At 64.3% G+C, this 22,329-nt stretch overlaps 1 protein-coding gene across 9 annotated transcripts in view; it reads left to right on the top strand.

The window, feature by feature from the left end:
• AGAP3 (ArfGAP with GTPase domain, ankyrin repeat and PH domain 3) overlaps positions 1-22,329 on the top strand; it is a 54,784-nt gene that overhangs the window by 22,225 nt on the left and 10,230 nt on the right. For 2 of the 9 annotated variants that reach the window (XM_023250734.2, XM_023250735.2), the window contains exons 2-10: positions 4,298-4,356; positions 4,624-4,711; positions 4,915-5,000; positions 5,145-5,286; positions 5,676-5,810; positions 5,971-6,098; positions 7,697-7,855; positions 11,412-11,504; positions 16,063-16,167. In XM_023250734.2, the coding sequence (XP_023106502.1) occupies positions 4,298-4,356; positions 4,624-4,711; positions 4,915-5,000; positions 5,145-5,286; positions 5,676-5,810; positions 5,971-6,098; positions 7,697-7,855; positions 11,412-11,504; positions 16,063-16,167 (995 nt within the window). Of the gene's footprint in view, positions 1-859; positions 3,042-4,297; positions 4,357-4,623; positions 4,712-4,914; positions 5,001-5,144; positions 5,287-5,675; positions 5,811-5,970; positions 6,099-7,696; positions 7,856-10,307; positions 11,227-11,411; positions 11,505-16,062; positions 16,168-22,329 lie in introns of those variants that run through there. The other 7 variants (XM_045053022.1, XM_023250737.2, XM_045053021.1 and 4 more) reach the window with 7 other exon arrangements.

The raw sequence follows: 22,329 nt of genomic DNA on the forward strand, positions 1-22,329 counted from the left end.
AGACTTCGTCTTGACCAGGGGCTGACGCCAATGAGAAAGGGAGGTATGTGTCCGTGCTGTTCTCGTTCCTGAGATCTTCGGCTGGCTTGGTGTCCCAGCGGTATTTATGTGTAGGCAGGTGTCCTTCTCTGGGTCCGGGAAGGGGGGATAGGAAAGAGGCAGCCAGGTGAGGATGAGGACGCTGTTGCAGGTTTGGGAACTGACGCAGGCTGAGCATTTTGCTTGGACTGGATTCTGCAGGAGCCAGGAGCTGGTGCGTCCTCCGAGAATGTAAGATGTTCTTTCCCTTCTCGGGGAAGCCACTGCTGCCTGCGTCCCCGCAGCACGTATGCGTGTGTGTGTGTCTGGGGGCCTCTACCCCTTTATGCTGTCCTGCTCCTCTCCCACGGAGACAGCCAGTGGGGTTCTACAGCAGCCCTGTCCCTTCTCAGTCCCCAGGCATAGCCGCTGTCTGGTGTTTGCAATTTCACTGGCTTGGGGGGGACGGTTGGTGATAAGCAGCTTTGGTCTTCTGGGGAGGGGTAACTCCCCGGGTGTATGTGAGAGGGAGGGCAGACAGACAGATAGGCAGATAGGGAAGTTGAGTGTGGGAGACTTAAATGTGGAAAAGCGAGTCAGGGTTCCAGGGCTGTGTTCCTGCCTCCATGCCTGAAGGATCCTGGGGAAGGTTCCTCTGTGGAACCATCTATTATCTGGGGGCTATGCATCCCGGAGAGGGAGAAGCCATCCCCATCACTGTTAATAACTAGTCCCAGGAAAGTAGGCAATCACCCCCGGGGCTCTCCAGCCCTGGGAGATCCAGCCCAGGACTTGAGAGTTTCCAGCTCTGGGTTCTTTGGGAGCACCTAGGGTGGAGAGGCTCTGCCTTCCTTAGGCATTCCCCCACCCCAGCCCCCTCAGGAATGTGCCACTTTGCTTCTAACCAGGAACTTGGAATTCTGAGGCTGAGAGGGACGTTGGCAGTTGGGCCGCACTGGGGGTGGAGGAAACTTGGGAGTATTCTTTTAAAGCGCGTGCGGGGGGCCCCCCTCATCCTTGTCGCTGCCTAAGCTGGTTTCTCTGCCTGCTCATGGTCCTTGTGGATTCTGGTAAACCAGCTCATGGCCGAGGCCTGATGTTTAAAATGCGCTGGAAAGCACAGCGGGCCAGCCCCCTGCCCCTGGGTGAGCCATGCACTCAACGAGTCTCTGGTGCAGCCCACACGCGCGGACAGGAATCGGAGCTCCGAGGGAGTGAGCGTCAGGCCCCAGCCAGTATTGAGGGCGAGCACTTCACCTCGGCAGGCCAGCCTCTGTACAGCCTCTGAGCAGGAGGTGCGACCCAGCAAGCAGGACACTGGAGACCTCAGACCAGAAATGAGTCGCTTCATCCAGAACTGTGTGGCCTGGGCCCGAAGGTTTTACCCGTTGACTTTCTGCTGCCCTTAGGCGGGACACTTAACCCAGTCTAGACAATGTTCTAGTCTCCGAGGGAGAAGATCACCTCAGCCACTAACAGAAGAGCCAGCAACTCTGATTCGGGAGTTTCCCAACCTCAGAATGTCTCAGCCCCAAACTAAGGATGACCCCAGTCAGGCCCCCCATTTTACAGATAAGGAGGCTGAGGGCCAGCGAGGGCCTATGACTTGCCTCCTGACTGCTCCCTGAAGCTTTTCATCATTCTGGGCCCCGTGGTGTATCGCCTGTTTGGTGCTTCAGAGAAAGAGCAAATGCCCACTTCTGTCCAAAACAGGGCCCGGTGTGTGGCTTGCTGAGGACTGTTATTTATTTGGCCCTGCTGGTAATGACGGCTCCTCACCTACTTGCCCCAATCCGAGGAGGAGCCCTGGGCTGGAATTTCCTGTTTTCTGAGGGCTCCGGGGGCTGCCCCAGCAGGCCGACTCCCCTGGTGCCGCCGTTCCAGGGTGTTCCAGGCCAGGCTTGCCGCCTCTCCTTGCGGGGCTGGCTGCAGGCCTCTCCAGGTCTGGGCTTGCCGGCTGCGAGGTGGAAGCGTTGAGGGACTCCGTCGGCCCGACACCAGGTGCCCAGAGGCCGGAGGTCCGTGCGCCCCGGCCGCGGCCCCGGCCCGGGCCCAGCCCCGCGCCCCTCGCCATGGGCCTGGCCCTCGCCCGCGGGCCCTGAGCATGGAGCGGGGCTGGCCGCCCGGGGACAGTTGCAGCCGGGAGCGGCCCGCCGCCTGCCGCCGCGCCCTCAGCGTCTGCGACTCGCTGGACCTGCACGGCGCCCCGACCGGCCGCGCCGCCGTCGCCCTCCAGGCCGCCCTGAGCGCCGCGCGCGAGCAGCCGGCGCGGCCGCGGAGCGTGTGCTCGGGCGGCCCGGGGCCGCCGCCCGCCGGCGCCCGCAGCCTGCTGCTCGGCCTCCTGCGCCCGCGCCTCGGCCGCCGCGGCCCCGCCGACGGCCGCCCGCAGGCTCCGGGGGCCGCGCCTTCGGGGCTCCCCGACTCGGCCGCGCCCAGCCCGGCGCCCAGCCCCGCGCCCAGCCCCGCGCCGGCCCGGCGCAGCCGCACGCGGGGGGCCCAGGAGCCGCGGCCGCGGCCCACCAGCATGACGTTCCTGGAGGTGAACCGCCTGGAGCTGGCGGCGGCCGAGGGCGCGGGCGCGGGGCTGGGCCGCGCGGGCAGCGCGGGCTTCTTGCGGGGCGCCTCGCTGTGGAGCAGCCAGCGCTGGCAGGTGCTCCGCGGCGGCGGCGGCGGCGGGCGCGGCGCCCCGAGTCCCCGGCGCGGCCTGTCGGCGCTGAGGAAGAGCTTCAGCTTCCGCCTGCGCCGCGGCCAGGAGATCCGGCGTGCCGAGTCGGGGCTGCTGCCCCGGGCGCGCACCCGCAGCGACGGCGACGCCAGCTCCCTGGGCGCCTTCCCCAGCCGCCGCGACCTGTTGCTGGGCGCCGAGGCCCCGCGCGCCGCGCCCGAGCCCGGCCGGCCCCGCACCGCCGCCGGCCTCTGGAGACTGCTCACCAGCCGCTTCCGCCGGAGGGAGCCCGCGCCCGCCGAGCCGCTGTGGAGCCGCCGGGCGGCCGCGGCCCCCGGGCTCCTGGGCGCGCCCAGCGGTAAGGGAGAGAGCCCGGCCTGGGAGTCCTCTCTGGCTGGAGCCCCTTGTTGAGAGCGGGGGTGAGAACAAACCGTGAACCTGCCTGGGAGAGGTGGGTGTGGTGTGCGGGGCCAGGGACCAAGTGAGATCGGCGCCCCTTTGGGCTCTGGGTCGCTGATGGGCCGGGGAAGTGGCCGTGGCAGAGGAGGCCTTCCAGGTGCGTCCAGTCGGGGTCGCCTGCCGCCGGGTGCTACCTCTGGCCCGTGGCCTGGTATGGTAGGAGACGAGGTCCCTTCCTCACTTTTGGCACCTGTAGAATTGAGGCCCAGGAGGGGCGGAGGCTGAACGAGTTTCTAGCTTCAGGGCGGGGCTTGAGCCCTCCCGGCTGCCTGTGCAGATGAGCTGAGACTACTTGTGGACCCGATCGATGGTGGTGGCTACTCTTTGAGACAGCCTGGGGAGGGCAAGCAGGCAGAGAGGCCCGCCCAGGCCAGGGCCACCTGGAGCTGGCTGGAGGATGTCTGTTACAGTGCAGAGTTTAAAGAACACGGGTCTGGCCGTGGGGGTGAGGGGGACTCTGGGCAGCTGGAGGCTTCCCTTCCCCGGACACTGCCAGAGGCAGGCCAGAGCTGAGAACTGGAGCCCAGGCAGCCCAGGAGGCGGGTCCCTGGGGAAAGAAAGGGTGGTGGCCTCCCAACTAAGGAGGAGCTTGGGGAGGAGGGCCAGTTGGGCAGGCTAGATAGCTCCCCATTCAACCTGCCCTTCACAGAACAAGGCCAGGTAAGGGCTCCTCCCTCTTCACCCTGCCTAGGAATGTGGTGGGTGGCCCCACCCTGTGAGGGTGAGTTGTCCCTACTCGCAGGAGGCTGGCCCCCCTGCCCAGCTGCCAGGCGCCCAGCCCAGCTTGGGTCTGAGCTGAGACCTATTGGAGAGGCCTCTCATCTGGGCCCTGGTGGCACCAGGCCGGGTGTGACAGCTCAAGGTGGGAACCGCCTGCTGGAGCAGTAAGAGATCAGGAGGCACACGGGCCCAGGCGGGGGGACCTGGACCCACACCTCTCGGGGTCCTCTCCCCTGAGGACTATCATTCTTCCGGTCCCCTCCAGAAGAATTTTCCTGCCGCTCTCTAGGGAATCAGGGGTGAGGGTTGGGGTCCCATCAGGACCGTGCTGTTTTCTGGCCTTGGCCCAAGAAGGGGCAGTGTAGGACACAGCTGGTTGCAGATAGCACAGGTGTGTGCCACCTCAGTCCTGATGGGTGGCCTTCTCTTCTGCAGACTCCTTTGTGAACAGCCAGGAGTGGACCCTGAGCCGCTCGGTGCCGGAGCTTAAAGTGGTGAGTGAGCCCCGTGGGAGGCCCAGGCCGCCCTGGGGCTGGGTGGGTACGGGTAGAGCAACGGGCCCAGGCTCTGCTGCACCCCACCCCCTCGCCCCCGATGCCAGACCCTTCCTTTTCAGGTCTTGGCCTCTCTCCGAGGCCCCTTGCTTCTGGTCCTTTCCTTTCTGGCCCTTGGCTCTGGCCCCTCTCCTTCCTAACGTCATCTGCCTTTCCTGCCCCGTCCCTTCCCTCTGACCGCTGCTCTCACCCCTTCCTCTCCCACAGGGCATTGTGGGGAACCTGTCTAGTGGGAAGTCGGCCCTGGTGCACCGCTATCTGACAGGGACGTATGTCCAGGAAGAGTCCCCTGAAGGTGAGCGTCATTGGCTTGCCTGGGCTCTGAGGCTGGCCCCTCTGCCCCCTTCCTCTCTTTGCTGTCGTCTGTGCAAAGGGGGGGCTGGAGCCCCTTGTCCTTCCAAGTCCTCCCGTCTCCTGTGTTGCTAGCTGTGGATTTCAGAATTGCTTGGCCCCCGTGGGCTCTCCCAGTTTGGGGCCTGACCATGCACTCTGTCCTAGGGGGTCGGTTTAAGAAGGAGATTGTGGTGGATGGCCAGAGTTACCTGCTGCTGATCCGAGATGAAGGAGGCCCCCCTGAGCTCCAGGTGACGCTCCTGCCCCAGCCCCGGCCCGTGGCGCCCCTTTCCCGAGGATCTGGTTGGGGCTGGGCAAAGCTGTGTGTGTGTGGACAGGGGCGCGGAGATTGCCCGTGAGCAGGTGAGGGTGGTAATTCTGCTCCGTCCCCCTAGTTTGCTGCCTGGGTGGACGCGGTGGTGTTTGTGTTCAGCCTGGAGGATGAAATCAGCTTCCAGACCGTGTACAACTACTTCCTGCGGCTGTGCAGCTTCCGCAATGCCAGCGAGGTGCCCATGGTGTTGGTGGGCACGCAGGGTGAGCGGGCACACGGGGCTGGCACGGGGGAGGGGTGGTCCCGGGTCCCTCCCCTCTCGGTGCTTCCTGAGCCCTGGTGTCACCCCAGAACGGGCAGTGCCTCCTTGCCATGCGCGCGCACGCTGGATCTCCCCCAGCTAGACCCTCCCACCTGCGTGACGATCGCGCCCGTGTCTTTTGAGACGCGGGAACAGAGCAGCTGGCTCATTTCTCCTCTGAGTCGGTGGCAGGGCTGGTCTAAGGCCTGGAGGCCCTTACGCTTGTGCTCCGTGTCGCCCGCCGCCGTCTCGGCTCCCCGCCCACCCGCCCTCTGCCCCAACGACCCTCCCCGGCCGTGGCACCTGCTTCTCAGCCGGCTGAGTAAATTCCCACCCTCCCGCCTCCGACAGACGCCATCAGTGCCGCAAACCCCCGGGTCATCGACGACAGCAGGGCCCGCAAGCTGTCCACGGACTTGAAGCGCTGCACCTACTACGAGACGTGCTCTACCTACGGGCTCAACGTGGAGCGCGTCTTCCAGGACGGTAACTCGGGCGCGGGGCGGGACGGCGCCCCCCCGGAGCGCGCCGCAGGAGGCTCTGCGGCCGGCGGGGGCCGTGGGCCCCGGTGGGGGCGGGGGACGGCTCTAAGCCGGGCTTCTCCCTTTCCCCCCAGAGGGGTAACTGACTCTGCTGTCCCCTGCAGTGGCCCAGAAGGTCGTGGCCTTGCGGAAGAAGCAGCAGCTGGCCATCGGGCCCTGCAAGTCACTGCCCAACTCCCCCAGCCACTCGGCAGTGTCCGCTGCCTCCATCCCGGCCGTGCACATCAACCAGGTGCGGCCAGCCTCCCCGCCTCCCGCCATGTGTCCTCCCCACCGCCCTCATCATCCTGTCTGTCTGCCTGCGTGTCCCCACCCCGTCTGCTCTCGCGCCTTGCGGATCGTGTGGAAGCGCTGGCTTGAGTCCCCCATCGCCTGCACGCCTGGCCTGGCCTCATCTGTGCCCCGTGGTGACCGCCTCCCCGTAGCGTCCATCCCTGCAGCCACTTTAGCTGAAGCATCCTGAGCGCTCGCTCAGGTCGGTGCCGATAGAGCCGTGTCAGGAGCTGCGCCCCGCGGAGCCACACTCGGGAGGCTCAGAAGAGTTCTCTTAGGCCCGCTTGCCCCTCAGCTGTGGGGCCTGCATTTGGAAGGACAGCACGTGCCCCACAAGGACCAACGGCCTTTGTGCCGTGAGGGGCGTTAGGGGTGTTCCGAGCCAGGTCCTGCCCGTACTTTTCCCGTAATGCCCCTCGGATGCCTGCCCGCTCGCTGCCTATTGCCTGGTTGTTTCCTGGCCCTTGGCGTTTGGGTCTGGCCCTTCCTTTTGTAACTGTTTCCCCGACTCCATGGGCGGCTCTGCAGGAAGCCCTGGGTCGTCACAGATGAGCCGGATCGAGTGGTCAGGCGGACAACCTCCGCTCTCCTTCCGCCAAGGGCTGTTGTCTTGAGGGCCCGCCCCGGCCCACCAGCTTCCTGAGGACAGTCTGGTGGCTTTTTCCAGAGGCCCCTCCTTTAGTGTTCAGAAGACAGACAGTTTAGTTTCCCTGAAAGCGTCCCCCACGGAGAAGAGGTCTGTCTTCACTATCTCTGAACCGCTGCGCCTCAGCTGGCACATTTCAGGGCGTGTACATCTCGGCTCTGCGCGCGGGCCCTGCCCGGTGGCTCTGCCGGCCGAGGACCAGCGTTGTGCTCTTTGTGCGCAGGGGAGGATTCGAAGAGGCTGTCAGGGCGGGACACCTTCTCTACCCAGTGACCATCTTACGGGCAGGCAGGGAGCAGGCCTTGGGCCGTACGTGTTTCCCGGGTCCCAGGGCAGTCACTGCTGTGCACTCTGTCTCCATCCTGTGATCCCTTCTGTCTCTCTTCCTGTCCCACCTCTGTCCCTCATCCGCTTACTCTGGTGGCAGTCTTTGCTCTGGTCTGCTCTCGGGCCTCGGCTCTCCCGGACCCCTGCCCCTGTCGCACACACTGTCCAGAAGCAGGCCTCAGGCTCCCCTGGCCCCCCTGAGCCCCACCCTGGCCTCCTGCCTCTTTGGCATAGGACCTGGGAGCTCATCCAAGGTGACCTCTTGCTTCGCGCCAGACCCACCCGTGAGATAAGACCCCACAGTGCGCTCACTTAACTCTCACCTCTGTCACTTAACTCTGGCCCGCGAGTGCTGCCTCTGATTCAGCTCGCTGGTGGGCACAGAATCACCCCTGCCGGGGCTCTCGGGGGGGGGGGTGGGGGGGCAGCCCCGTGCGGTAGTGACTGCGTCCCGCCGGCCTCCAGGCCGCCTCTGCTGCCCCGTGAGTCCCAGGCCAGGTCCCCAGGCCTCAGGGGTTCCCAGCTCCCACCTGCTGCCTGCCCCTCACCCCAGAGCAGCCCTCAGCAGCCCTCTCTGTCCTTAGGCCACGAATGGCGGCAGCAGCGCCTTCAGCGACTACTCATCCTCAGTCCCCTCCACCCCCAGCGTCAGCCAGCGGGAGCTGCGCATCGAGACCGTGGCGGCCTCCTCCACCCCCACACCCGTCCGCAAGCAGTCCAAGCGGCGCTCCAACATCTTCACGGTATGTGCCCCGAGCCCTGCCCTGGCACCTGCCCGGCTGCCTTCGCTGAGTAGGCGGGGCCCAGCCCCCAGCTGGGAGGGAGCAGGCAAGAACCGCAGACGGCCGGGCCACGGGGCAGCCCGAGTCAGGAAGATGCCACCCGCAGGCTCTCCATCCGCACAGACACACACAGCTTCCGTGGGCCCCTTACCAGGGCCCTCGCGCACATCCAGACTCTTCCAGATTGTTCTTCTGTGCCCACAAGGGCTTTCCCGCAGCGTATCCATACATACTGTCCTGCCTCCGCTGCATACACTCACCCCCTCTCCCTGACCCTTAGGTCTTCTGGGCCAGCTTAGCTTGAAGGATCTTTGGACGTGTCTGTCCTAACTCCCTGCTCCCCCCACCCCCTGCCTGACGCTCTTGATTCCACAGTTGTGAACCGAGCCCCCTAAGTTTTTGGCCCAAGGCCGCACGGAGATTAGCTGGTGGAGCCAGAATGGGGGGCTCAGGCCTCCTTGTCCGCACTCTGTTTTCTCCGTGACCTTACGCTTCCCGCCCGCGCCTGCGGGTCCCCCAAAGGCTTAGACAGCTTTCCCCAGGCCTCACCTCCCCACCTCCAGCCCTCAGTCAGGCTCCCGCCCTCGCAGACCTCACACCAGGGACCTTCCACTGCCTTCCACTGCTAGGGGCCCAGCCCCTCAGCTCTTAGGTGCCCCCAGCATCTGAGACACAGTGCCCCCAGCCCCTCACCTCCAGCCGGGACTTGGCTGGGTCATTCTGGGAGGCTTGGGTCAGACACAGGTGGCTGAGCTGCCCGTGTGGATTCTCAGGAGATCACTCTGTACTGCTGCGTCAGTCCGTGCGCCTCTTTCGGACCATCAGGGCTTGGTCCCCAGCCTGGTCCCGCGTCCGCCGGCCGGGCAGGCCCCGCCAGGCTCTCGGGAGCCCCGCCCAGACAGAGCCAGTGCCCCCAGGCCTTGTTCATTCATTCTCGCCTCCGCCCGCCCGGCACACTGCCGCTCCCGGTGTGCCCCGGTCCGTCCGCCCTGTGCCTGCCGTGTGCCCCCTCCTTGTCCATGCCGACCAACCCTTCCTGCTGACAGCTGCCGCCGCATGGCACTTCCCCAGCCCCGACCCTGCCTAGACCTGAAGCTTTTTGTTTCTGTTCATGCCCATTGAGATACACAGAGCCCTGGGCTGCCTGCTTGTGCCCACGCCCGCTGCTGCCGCTGCCGTAGAGCCCTCGGGTGCCTGTGTTTGCAGTGACCGCCGTCTGCGCCCTTGGCATCTGCTGTCTGACACCCGCTCCCTCAGCACCATCCCGAACCTCCCACTTCCTCCGCTGCCAGGCCTGCAACACCCCAGGGCACGCTCTCCTCCCTCGGCCCCCCCCTTCTATCCACCGTCCGTCCGTGCGCAGCTCCCGGCCTCCTCGCCGCGGCCCCTCGTGCCCCCTGCCCTGTGCTCTCCGCTGCCTGCTCCGCTGTGCTGCCTCCGCCTGCCATCCTTGCTGCGCGCGCCCATGGCACAGCCGTCCCTCGGGCCCTTTCATTCTCTCCATCTTCACTGTGGCGACCTTAGTTTTTCTTTCCATTGTTTCCATGGTGACCTCACTTGCGCCATTGTCCACGAGGAGGCCTCGAGACATGTCCGTCTCCAGGAGTGCATCTCGGGACCTCCCCCTCCCATCGTTGCTGTTGGGGCCACCTCCTCGCCCTCATCGTCCTCCCCAGCAGAGCCACGCCTGCTCTGTGGCCTGGTGTCCTTGTGACCCACCCCCCTGGATGTGGCCATCGATGTCCCCAGTCTCCCCCATGACTTCATGTACTCATTCTGTTGCCACTCTTGCCCCGGTTCCCATCCTGGGCGGGGTGGGGGGGGCGGGGGGCTGCCCCTCGGGGCTCCCAGGGATCCTCCGGTGGTTGGGGGAGCCTCCTGGCTCACCAGCCTGGCTGGGGCAGGCTGCACCCCCCCCCTCCCAACCAGCTCTTTGCTCCGGGGACCCGGTGGCGGCGGTCCCCATCCACCTTCCTCCTCCCTGGGCCGAAGGGGCAGAGGCCGTGGCGCCCAGGAGATGCCCCGGGCAGGTGCTGATGGTGGAGCTGCGGGCAGCAGCCTCTGGCCCGATTCTTTCTGCTCCCTCATTTGACCACCCCACCACCCCCCCCCCGCGCTGCATTTGCAGTCCTGTGCCCTGTGTCCTCGGCTCCTGGCAGCCTGGGACAACAGGAGGGACAGGGACCCCGGCTGCCCAGTGGCGAACATTCTCCGATGAGATGGACTGCCCAGCGGCCTCTGCCGCCACCGCCTCCTCCTCCTCCTCCTCCTCCTCCTCCTCCTCCTCCTCCTCCTCTTCATCCCGCTGCCTCCTCTCCCCAGGCACCTGGGTCTCTGCCCTCACCAGTGCTGACCGACTCGTGCGGGGCTTGAGTATAACTTGCCAAAATCTTTATTCTTTCGATATTTGCAGATATGTGCCACTGTTTCCAACTTTTCATCAACAAAAAGGCCTTTCCAACTCCTTCCAAATTAGAAGACCAGGTGGTGACACACAGCACCTCTGGACATTCTCCCCTGTGCGGGGCCGGAGGCGGGCCGGGCCTTGGGACTGCTCTCAGATGAGAAGCGGCCGCCGTGCTCCCCTCTCCAGAGACCCACAGGAACCTTTGTAACTAACCCCCACCCCCAGGGAAGGCTAGGAACGCTGGAGCCCGCGGCTGGGGGCTGCCGGGGGACCAGGCCCGGCTGGACGCGCTGCGCCAGGCTCGCTGCATGGAGAAGAAGGGAGCTCGGCCCCACGCCCGGCGCCCCGGGCCAGCGCAACGAGGCCCCCGAGGGGCGGGGGCGTCCGAGCGCCCGCCCCGGCCCAGCTGCTCCTGGGGGGAGCTTTCCCGCCCCTCCCTCCTCTGCTCCTTCCTGCATGGACTCCTGCCGTTCCTGCTCCGCTCCGGACGCCACGCCCACGCCGCGCGCGCTTGCCTTTCCCCCTCTTGGCCCCTCCCCGTTTCCTAGGATCCGCATTGGGGCGGGCTCTGCCCCAGGAGCCCGGCAGGGGCGCAGGGCCTCTTTTGGCCTCTCTCCTCTCTCTCTCCATCCACTGTGCCCCTCGGGCCTCGCCGACCGCGCTCGGTGCAACGTGCCGTGTGGTGTCTGTGCCGCAGACGGGCCCCTGCCCGCTCACTTCTGGACTTGGCTCTCCCCGGTTCTCGTGCCCTGTGCTCCCAGCCGTCCCTCAGCCCCACCGTCCACCTCTCCTCGCCCCTTCCCTTCTCTTACGCCCCAGCCCCCTGGGCTGCGCGCTCCTTGCGCCCTCGGTATTTCGTGTCCTTGCTCTTTTGTAAGGGGCGGGCCTGGCTCAGTGACCTGTGCTGCTCTGTATGGTGCCGTGTGTAAGAATAAACCCGTTGGAATACTCGTGGTCTCAGTTCCTTCCCGGTCCCGCCGCCCCGGCCCCGCCCCCACTGCTAGGGCCTGCCCAGGAGGAGGGAGGAGGGGAGGGCTGGGGAGTCCAGGCGGGCAGCTGTCCCCCGTGGGCCCTGCGCCCCTCTAACACGCCTCTTCTTTTCTCTTTCAGTCTCGAAAGGGTGCCGACTTGGACAGGGAGAAGAAAGCCGCCGACTGCAAGGTGGACAGCATCGGGAGCGGTCGGGCCATCCCCATCAAACAGGTCAGCAGTCCCTTCCCCTGTGGCCAGAGAGCAGTGGAGGTGAGGGATGAGGCCCAGGAAACGCTGGAGGGCGGCGCTCTTCGGCGCCTCTGGGGGCTGGTTACTGTAAGGCCAGCACTGCCCCTGCCGGGCCTGAATCCTCAAGGAGAGAGCGGATCGCCTGCTGAGGGCAAACCCCCCTGGGAAGAGAGGCTACCGGGCGGGAGCTCGGCCGCGTCCTCCTCACCACCACCGGGGGGCAGCAGAGAGCCACCTGCCGTCCTCACCGGCTGGCCCGCGCGGGCTGGCGCTTTTGGAGCCGGGCGACCTGGCCCACCTCTCCCAGTCCCAGAAAAGGAATTCACAAAAGGGTACCCTGGGAGGGCTGGTCCTACCCTGGGTTCATTGGTGCAGTTGTGTCCACACGAGCCTCTGTTCGCTGGTAAAGGAGGAGCTGAGTTGGGCTGCCCCCTCCTGGCCCCCCTTTTTTTTTCTGAGTCTCTGCCTGGCAGGGCTGGGCCACTAGACAACCCCCCCCCCGCCCCCCCACAGCGTTCCCCGTGCTGGAAAAAGACATTGAACAACGGAGGGCGTCCTTATGCAAAGATGGCGGTGTGTCGAGCAGGGTTCTTGAGCTGCTGAGCTGGATGGGGGTGAAGCGAGGAGGTGTCGGTCTCTGAGGTGCCCATGAGGTTGGGGCCAGTGGCTTGGTTGGTTGGTCTGCTGGGCCTGGCGCGGATCTTGGGAGCTGGTGGTGAGACGCGCCGTGTCTACAGGGGCCACGTTGTCTGTCAGGTGTTGACCACAGAGGAGACTGGTATGGCCAGACCACCAGAGCTTTGCCAGGCCCGGGCCCTGGGGTCGGGTTAGTCCTCCAGGCTGGGCCTGCTGGGGCCCGTGGGCAGTCTGACCAGAATTCCTATGTGAGAGTGAGATTCCGACCCCACAGTGAAGGTTATTTAGAATGGAGATCCCTGGAAGTGTCAGGGTCCCAGAAGGCAGGGAACTACCCGTCACGTAATGCCTCTGCCCTCCCCTGAAATAGCGTCACACTGAGGCCTGGCAGAGACCAGTCTGGTGGGGCCACCTCCGGGGAGGCCACGTGGAGTGGCTGAGAGAGACGTGTCTGTGTGTGTGTGTCTGGGTGCAGAATCGGACGCCACAAACCTGTTGGTGATGTGATCCCGTGTCTCTGGGACTCTGCAGACCGACTGCCTCCTTGGGGGCGGTGGGGAGGGGGCGCGAGCCGGGCACCGTGGATGCGTCTCACGGAGGCCCGTCACTGTCTGCTTTGGGGGCGGGTGCATTCTGAGAGGGTGTATTCGCGCACACAAACGTTGAATAAATACAAGAGAACACTTTCTCCAGGGCCTTTGCTCTGAGATAAACGTGGTCTCAAATGCCTGCGTCCTGTTTGGGGTCCCATCTTGTTTGGGGGTACGGGCTAAGGTATCTGTTCCCTGAATCCCCCACAGAGAGGGGAGGGGAGAACTGAGGGGTGGGGGTGAGGCCCTAAGGGGTCGACTAGGCCACTTGGCCGATACAGGCCACTAAGCCTCAGGGACCCCCTGCAGGAAGGAACCTGAGCGCTGATCCACGGCGGGATCTCTCTGGGCGGTTAGGGTGTGCCTGCGCTGGGGTTGGGGGGGGGGTGCTCCCTGCTCTAGTTTCCCAGCCCCAGGGGCTCATCCTCGGGTGACTTCCCCCAACCTCCAGCTGCCCGCCCGGGCCGCTCTGGCCCCTTCCCCACCCTCAGGTCCCTTCCTCCCCATTCCACTCCTTCCCCCTCCCCACCCCCCCACTCCTGCTGGGAGTGGAGATTGCATTTCAGTTGCCATTTGCATTCCCAATCAATCCGGACTCCGCAATTAAGCCGGCTGGCGGAGCTGGGAGGGAGGCGGCGGCGAACGGGTCCTCTGGGGCTGGCGCCTCCGCGCCGCTCCCATTCCGCCCCAGATTGCTTCCTGCTCCGCCGTGCGCAGCCGGGCCGGCCAGGGAGGGGAGCAGGAACCCCTGTAGCTCGTCTCCCTCCTCGGAAGGCAGGACTCGAGAGGGAAGGAGGCGCCGGGTAGGCAGGCCCATCCACTATGCGGCTAGCCCAGCCTTTGCCGCCTGCTTTGCGTCTGGGCCGGGCTGGCAGGTGAGAGGCGGGCTGGAGGCGCGAGTGGGTGGCAGGTTGAGGCCCTGGCCGGCTTTTCTCCATCAAGCCGGGCACTCCTCCCACACCCCTGCCGGTGAGCTCACTGAGCTCATTAGCGCTGGTCCGTGGCTCCTCCCGACCGAGGCCCAGGTGAAGGAGGGGAGAGAGTTCTGGGTAGAAAAGGGCCTCCTTCCTTGGCATCCTGAGTCCTGATTCCATGCTGGGAAGAGGGAGGAAACCTCCATACGTGAGTCTGCTCTCCCTATCTGTCTGTGGAAACTGAGGCTCAGGCGGTCACTTGGTTGATGTTAGGGGCTAGCTGGCGGCAGAAGGGGGAGCGGAGTCTGGCTTCCCTTTCCCTCGACCTGACCCGGAGCTGGGACCGGGCCCAGGAGGGAAGGGCTCGGCCATGATAGAGAGGAAGGGTCAGGCGAGGGAGGCCAGGGCGGGGCCTGGGAGGACTTGAGAACAGAGGCTGACGTGGACTCTCCCACTGGAGACTGAGGAGGTGTGGAAGAAGGAGAGAGGAGGGGCAGGGGAGCTGCCGTCCCCCCAGCGCTTCCTGAGGGCACCGGGTGAGACTGGGGGCTGCCTTGTCCAGAGTCTGGCTGTTGGTTCTCATGGGTGTTGTCCACAGCCCGGGGACGGGGAGCAGCTTACCGTTGCCTTATTCCTGGCTTTGAGGGGGTGGATGCCACGCCCAGAAGCAGGTCACTGAGGCTCCTTCATGGACCCCTGGGCAGGGGCCTGACTGCCTTCCGGAATGTTCCAGCCACCCACTCCAGTGAAGGTCCCATTAATACCACTCGTCTTCAGATGCTCCATGTGAGGATAGGGTGTCTGGTGCTGAGGGGGACCGGGTGGTAGAGCGTGTCCTCAGATGGCCCCGGACGCTCAACTGAATCTCCCCGCAACGGCATCTGCCTTTTGGGGGCGGCGGGAAGAAAGAGAGAAAGGAAGGAGTGCTAGTGGGGATGTATTGAAAGGTGGGAGACTTTCTCAGCCCCATCTTGGTCCCTCGTGAGGAGGTAGATCGGGCAGGAAATTCCAATCGCCTGTTGGCTAACCTCCTCCCTTTAGGACTGAGCCTGCTCTCCGGAAGAGCTTAGAGAGGAGGTGTGAGAGAATTGGGGTTAACCTCCACCTTTGGGCCCCAGAACCATAGGTGATACTATTTCCTCATACTTGAATCTCTCTCTCTCTTTTTTTTTTTAATGTTTATTTATTATGAGAGAGCACGTGCAAGCAGGGGAGGGGCAGAGAGAGAGAATATGCCAGGTAGGCTTTGTGCTGTCAGCACAGAGCCCGACGTGGGGCTCGAACCCACGAACCGTGAGATCATGACCTGAGCCAAAGTTGGACGCTTAACCGACTGAGCCCCCAGGCGCCCCCACACTCGAATCTCTTAATCCCGGTTTTCCTGCTTGTCTGAGAGCAGGGCCCTCCATTCCTAAGGGAGAAGGCCTTGTGATCAGGGCCACGTCTTTGAGCTCCTCCTCTCTGGTGCCCACTGCGGTTGGGCTCCGGGTGCTTCCCCTGCTCTCCTAGGCCGCTGCTGATCCTGACTCCCCGCTTGAGCCCCCTCCTGGTGGCTGTCCCCTTGGAGTTTTGTCTGGGAATCTCCAGGCGGCACTGCCTCTTGTCGGCCCTCCTGCCTTCGGTTGATGCTGGTCCTGAGAACCTGCCACCGGGACCTGTTGGTGGTACTGTCCTTCCCCTGACCCCCGCTCCTCTCCTCAGCCATTCCTTCTCCTGTGATGACTGTCGTGTCGAGGAGAGAGCCAGAGACGGGTGAGGGCCTCTTCAGGGGTTGTCCTTAGAGGAAGGTGGAGGCCGTTCTTGGAGTTCTCTGCAGGTGTCCTCCCCTTTCAGCATCTCTGGCGGCCACGGTCTCAGCTGGCTTCTTTCAACCCACCCACCAGACGTTCGCCGAGTGCCTGCCGTGTCCCAAGCACTGTCATGGTGCTGAGGGTGTGTCAGTGAACAAAACACACGGACAGGCTTGCAGGGGAAATTTGGTCGCTGAGCTCTGTGGCCGGGGCTGCACCTTGGGGAGTCTGGAACATTCTGGGGGTGGTTAGGGGATTTCTGCCCTATTCACCCACCCCTGGAGACACACGGGCAGGAGCGTCACTGCCAGGAGGCCACCTGAAACCCTGCCTCCTGCTGCTGGCACGGCCCCACGACTCCGGGGAAGGGGGCGGCCCCCAGGCTGCTTGCTGGTGAACCGTCAGGGAAGCCCGAGTTCCGTGGAAGGTCCCGTCTAACTGGCTTCCCCCAGGTCGGCTCTGGTCCTTTACAGCCTCTCTGCTCAGAGGAGCACAGTGGCCCAGGAGGACGGGTGACGGAGGACAGTGTTCCCTAGTGCCCCCGTGACCTTCTCCGGGCCCCCCGACGTGCGGGGCTGGCACCTGTCTCTGATCCCGCCTCTGTCCTCAGGGCATCCTGCTGAAACGGAGTGGCAAGTCCCTGAACAAGGAGTGGAAGAAGAAGTACGTGACGCTCTGTGACAACGGACTGCTCACCTACCACCCCAGTCTGCACGTGAGTCTGGGGGAGGGGTTGGGGACCCGAGGCAGAGTGACCCGAGTGGAGGGGGGGCGCTGACTCCACGACTGAAGGGAAGCAGGCCTCAGTGGGTTCAAAGGCACCTGCCCTTCGGAAAGAGCCTCACTTTGGCGGCTTGGGAACCACACCGCCTGTGCGACCGAGGCCGGGGCCGAGCCCTTCATTCTAAAGTCTGACTTGTGGCTGCGCCCTTGGGAGGAGACTCACCCCGGGGATGGCTGCCTCTAGGCGAGGCTGCTGTGTGCGGTCGGGCCCCACGTCCTGGCCCCCGCTTGTGGAGAGAGCGGGATTGGGCCCCACTTACCTGGAATTGCTCCAGCTGGGGATGCCGGTGTCACCGCCCAGTTGTCTCTTGGGGAGCCACGCGAGCACGGGAGTCCCTGGGTTCCCGGGCCTGGGGTGATGGAGAGCCGGGGGGCAGTTGGGCCGGGCCTGCGGAGAATGGCACGCGTCCTCTCGGGGAAAGGGAGCGTGGGGGTGGCGACGATGGCGGGTGGAGGGGCCTGGGGGGGTGTGGCCTGTGCCCCGGTGAGGGGGGCGGTGCGGTGACTGTAGAGTGGCCCCCGTGGCAGCTCTCCCACCCTTCCCGCCTCCCGCCTCCCCTCACCGCGTGGCTCCAGCACACAGCTGTCACCAGAATCCATCTCTGTCACCGCCCCACTGTGGGGCTAATGAGTTCTCCCGTGAACCCCCTCAAGCACAGCACGCGGGCCGGCCCCACCCCCGGCCCAGGAGCCCAGGGCCTGCCTCCGAGGGTCCCTTGGCCGCCTCTGAATCTGCACAAGGTGTCGGGGAGGCCCGACCCAAGAGGCGCCGGGGATGCGCGGTTCTGGCCGTAACCCGGTCCCGAGGGCACCGCCCAGGCGCGAAAACGCACGAAGGCCTGGCTCGGGAAGAGCGGGCGGGCGGTCTGCCTCCCATCGGGCCGGAGCCCGGCCTCGCCCTCCTGGGTTTCTCCGTATCCGATTCCTCGGGCACTAACTGTTCCCCTTAACTCGGGGGACGCCGCTACTTAGCGTTTCCTCGCAGCGTCTCATCCTCCACAGGGTGGGAGCCGGCCTCAGGAGACTGGGGGGTTGAGGACGGGCCACACCGGGTGGCCTTGGGGACTTGGTAGAGGCCCCTCAGCACCATCCCCTCCCCTACTCCAGCGGCCGCCTTGTACGCAGACCCGGTCCTGCCGCTGAGCCCGTGCGAGGCAGCGCGACACAGGTGTCCTAGAAAGTCACGGGGCCTCCTGCAGGTACAGGGCTCTGTAGCACAGAGACAGCAGAGCCGCGGCATTTCCCAGCCAGGCCCGATTCTAGGCCAGCCTAGCTCCTCCTAACTCCCAGCTGCTTGTATTTTCACCCCGGCCGCCCCGGCCCCCAGGCAAGATGGACTCGCTCTCCTCAGGCGGCGTCTTGCCAGTGGAGCTGGGAACTAGCCTCTCCGAAGCATCCTAGTCCCCCCTACGCCCCTCCCCGCTCCATGTGGGGGTGGCCTTGGCGTTCCCCTCTGTGCACCCTTACCTGTTCTTTCTGCTTTGTGCCGCCCTAGCTGTGTCTGTCCCCTTAGTCTGTCCCCATGTCTCAGATAATGGAGGAAGCCCGGAGAGGGGGAGGGGGACCGTAGAGGGGTCCCGGGACACAAAGGAATGTGTGGGGTGCTGTGTTTGGTTTGGGTTTAGGAAGGGAAGGTAAAGGCTCGCGAGAACTCTGGTTTTGCACTCAACCAATTAGAGAGCAGAAGCTTGGCGGGGCCGGCTGGATCGTCATCGGTCACCCAGCCACTGGCTGAGCTAATACTTGGACCCGTGACTTTGACTCGGAGCATCACCCGGAATTTTCTGCATGTGCCGAGAGCAACTCTCTTCGGGGCTGGCTGAGAAAGTTCTCGGAGAGTTAACATCCGGGCAAGTGTTGCCTAGACTGTTGTCAGGAAGGGTGGAGGGAACCCATGGGCCTGCCTGGGCCAGGATGGGTGCCTGAGCTTCTCTGAGTCCCTTCCAGCGCCTCGCCTGTTGAGGTCTGTGCTTCTTGGTGTGTTCAGGGGCCTGGGACGGGATGTGGGTGGCAGGGGCTTCCAGCCCCTTCCTTGCTTTCCTGCAAGGTGAGTCCAAGAGGCAGGCGGCCCTGCTGGCCTCTTGTTCTCTGGGCCATGGGACCTCGTGGAGAGGTTGAGCGAAAGGCTCCTCTGAGAGCACAGGCTCTGTGTCCGCTCTTCATCCATTGACTCTGGGATCAAAACCTATGTCTTCCTCCCACGCCAGCATCCGGGGGGGGGACTGGGCTGTACAGATGGCAGCATCCCTGCCCTGTGGGCACTGCTTTTCTCACTCAGCAGACACGAATCGGGGTTCAAAACGGAAGCCGGAGTGAAGACCAAATCAGGTGTCGTCACGTGCCGCTGCGTGACCGGGGTTTGCGTCTCCTCCTGGCTAAGGCCGCCCGCTCCGTCCGCCCCCCTCGCTTCTTGCTTTCCTTCCTCGGTTGCAGCTCTCAAGTGTTGCTGGCTTACCTGCCTCCGTCTCCCCTTTGCCGTGTTTCCCAACCTGAGCAAGCGTCTTAGTTGACCGCCATCCCCGTGCCGAGGGCGGCCTGTCTCCCGGGAGGTTCCCTCCTGTTCGGGCGCCGTGCGGCCGAAGGGCCTTCTGCTAACCCCAGAGGGACGCGCACTACTCTGGGCCGAGGGTGCTGCCGTCTCAGGGACCAGAGGGCGGCCGTACCGGTGACTCACCTGCCGACGGAGGCCAGTGGGGCTGGAGGGACTGGAAGGGCGTACAGAGGAAGGGCTGGTGGGCAGGCCTCGAGCCTTACGCCCGATCCTTGCCTGGCCCAAGAGAGCCCGCCACAGCCTCCCCCATTTTGCAGCCAGCGGAGCCATTCACACAATCACCTTCTGTTAATTCTATCTGCAACATCAATTAAATTGTTTGTAGAAACTAATTGAATGTGGCTTAATCACACATCTTAATAGCTTTCCACGCTCTGAACTCGTTGTTAATTCCAGTAATAAAACGAGATGAGAACGCTGGCTGGGTAATTAGCGAGGAGGCTGGGGAAGAAATTGCTGTTTGATGGTGGGTAATAAAGGCAGCCGTGGTGACCGCTCTCCTGAGCAGCCGCTGCCACCGCCACCGCCGAGCTCCCCGTTCTGCTGACGGAGGGAAACGCTGTTGCTCTGCCCCTCGTGTCCCTGTCCCTGCTGCTGCTGCTCCTTGCGCTCCTTACCACACTGTCCTTGGGCTGGGCCCCCCTCTCCTAGTCTCCTAGCGCGGTCCCGGTCCCAGAGTGGAGCGGAGCGCGAGGCTGCAGGCCTGCCCTGCCACTAGCCACGCCCCCTGGTGTGGCCAGGGAGCCCGCGGGGGCGCCGGGCCCTTCAGGTTGGTCTCTGGCCCCTGGGCCCAGAACAGAGTCCCTCCGTGCAGCTTCTGTCCTCGGCATGGGGTCCGATGGTCCCACGTCCCAGCCTGGGCGTCCCAGGGCCGTCGTGGGGCCTGAAAACTGTTGCAGCTGCTGTGACCTCCTTGTGAACTAGAGCAGCCCGAGCCCCTCCCCCAAGAGGGGGACCGCAGCTGCGTCTTCGGCCCAGCCAGCTGTTGACAGTTGTCTGGAGCAGCCAATCCGAGATGTGAGACTCTGTGCGGGGACCCGCGACGGGTGCGTGCAGAAGCCGAGTGGACGCTGGGCTCCCACCAAGGAGGGCTCGAGACGGGCCGATGCTGGGCTCCGGGCTGAAAGCAAGAGCTGAGGGCCAGCCGTGGCCGGATGGGCGTGCTGAGTTTGCTGAAAAGTGGAAGCATAGAAGGGACACGGGGCGGGGGACAGGAAAGGGGCTCCTGGGTTTGTCTCTCCCGGCCACCGTGGCGTGGCTCAGCGCTGGTGACAGAGAACCCTGGGGGTGAGAGGTTGTCACAGGGGTCCCCCCGTGAGTGAAGACTGCTCCTCCTGACTTCTCTAGTGTCGTCCTGTGGTTCTGAGACCTGAAGCCGACCCCCTGGGAGCCGGGGGGGCCGGGCACCGGGCGCTGTTCCTAATGGGGGACCAGGTGGTGGCCGGAGGTGGTGCACGCAGCCCAGAGCTGCGTGGAAGTGAGCTCCTCCCTGGTCACACGGCGGGGGGCGGGAGGCGGTGGGGCGTTCTTCCTCTGTGCCTGACGAGGCTCCTCTGTCCTTCTGAAGGGCCGTGTGCCTGTGAAGGTGTCCGAGCTTCATGGAGAACAGAAGACATCTACAGGCCCGGCCGGGCCTCACCGCCGCTGGGGAGGCCACGGTGCTCGCCTCAGCGGCGCCCCTCCTTCCCACGGCCCTCAGGGGTCCCCTGCCCTGATGACCCACCTCGGAAGTGAGGTGCAGCCTGAGGCGGGAGCCTGGTATCGGGCGCCCTTTCCTTTCTCTTGCCCCTCCTCCTAACTGGAAACTCGCCTGTTCTCTTGGTTCCTTGGGGCCACGTGACTGCTTTCCGCTCGACGTCTTGGTCGTTCCCAGAGCAGGGGCTGCTGCGAGCCCCTGGTCAGCCCCTGCCTTTTCCTTGTCTCCCAAAAGGTAGCATTCCCCTCCTGCGCTTTAAAACGGAGGACACCGGGGGCACCTGGGGGGGCTCAGTCGCTTGAGCCTCCGACTTCAGCTCGGGTCACGATCTCGTGGTTCATGAGTTCAAGCCCCGTGTCGGGCTCTGTGCTGACAGCTCGGAGCCTGCTTCGGAATCTGTGGCTCCCCCTCTCTCTCTGTCCCCTCCCCAGCTCATGCTGTCTCTGTCTCTCAAAAAAAATAAACATTAGAAAAAAAAAAAACAACTGAGGACACGGTCCCTTTTCCCTGAAGCTAACGGGTGAGAAGGCAGGAGAGCCGCCAGGTGACAGAAAGTCTGAAGTCCCAGAGCGGGTGAAGGTACGAGGGGCTGGGGGCTGTAACCACAGGGAGACCGTGTCTCAGGGAAACTCTGTGTACCAAGCCCCCCCAGGGTGCTCCTGAGGGGAGAAGAGCAGGTTGGAGTCTGATCGGTGGGATCCCATCAAAGCTCCAGCTGGCACCACCGGCCTGATCCTGTTCCCTGGAAGGAGTTTTTTTGGCCACATTTCACCGGGGACGTGAGGCTGGGACCTGCTGCAGACCTTGCCTTGCCGGCGACGGCAGCGAGGAAGTGGGAGTCGGCCGTCTGGAAGGAGAGACCAGAAGCAGTGGGCAGAGCTCGGGTCCGGCCAGGCTCGGGTCTAAAGCAGGAAGCTAGAGGCCAGGGGCCGGGCTCTGCTCCGTGGCCCCCAGGTTGTGGCTCCACCGCGGGACTCAGGCCAGTGGCCATATGGTGGGAATGGGTGGGGGCAAGGAGCGGCTCTCACTCTCTGGTTGCTCCCCACTCCTCCCCTTCTGGGGCCCCTTGGGTGCTGACTTCAAGTCGGGGGGAGTTCCTGGGCCGCGGAGGTCTGCCTTTAGTGCACTGCCTTGGGAATCTGCAAAGGCGGGGCCCGAGTCTGGTTCTGCCACCTTCTGATCACGTGACCTTGGGCAGATTAACCTTCGTGAGCCGTTTCTTCAACTGTAGAGTGGCCCTGGTAACACCCCCTCCTATGTTATTGTGAAAATACAAGAAATACAGGCGGTGGCCAGAGTGCAGGGAATAGCGGGGCGTATGAGTGGTCAGGTGAGGCGGTGACAACAGTTACTGTTATTTCGCTGGTACCCGTGAAACCGTGGACCTGTCTCTGTATTCCTAAGAATGGCAAAAAGAATCAAAGGCTTCTTTTTGACTGCTCACAAATATTTATTGTCAGGCACGTTGTAAGGAGTGAGGGACTGTTCGAGGCTCTGAAAGTTCCCTGGGCCCCAGTGGTGGCGGAAGCTTCTGGAAACAGGGCCCAAGTACTCGGTGGCTGGCCACCCAGAGCCTGGAGCAACCCAGTCATCTGTGTCCTGGGGAGTTTGTCAGTTCCTCTCCTGGCCACGTGGGCCTTCTCTTCCTAAATTCCGCCTTGGTCCGGTGTTTGGCCTCATTTGCGTTGCCTCCTGAGCTGTCTTTCCTCGAGGAGCCCCGCGCCTCAGCTCTTGCTCCACACCCTTTCCCCCTGGACGCTGCCCCGCTCCTGGCTGAGTCCCCCAGAGCTGCGCTCGGGTGTCGTCCAGAGGTGGAGATCGGTGGGCTTCCCGGTCCTGCTTTCTAG

This window comes from Felis catus, chromosome A2, assembly GCF_018350175.1.
Source record: "Felis catus isolate Fca126 chromosome A2, F.catus_Fca126_mat1.0, whole genome shotgun sequence".
Classification (NCBI taxonomy): domain Eukaryota; kingdom Metazoa; phylum Chordata; class Mammalia; order Carnivora; family Felidae; genus Felis; species Felis catus.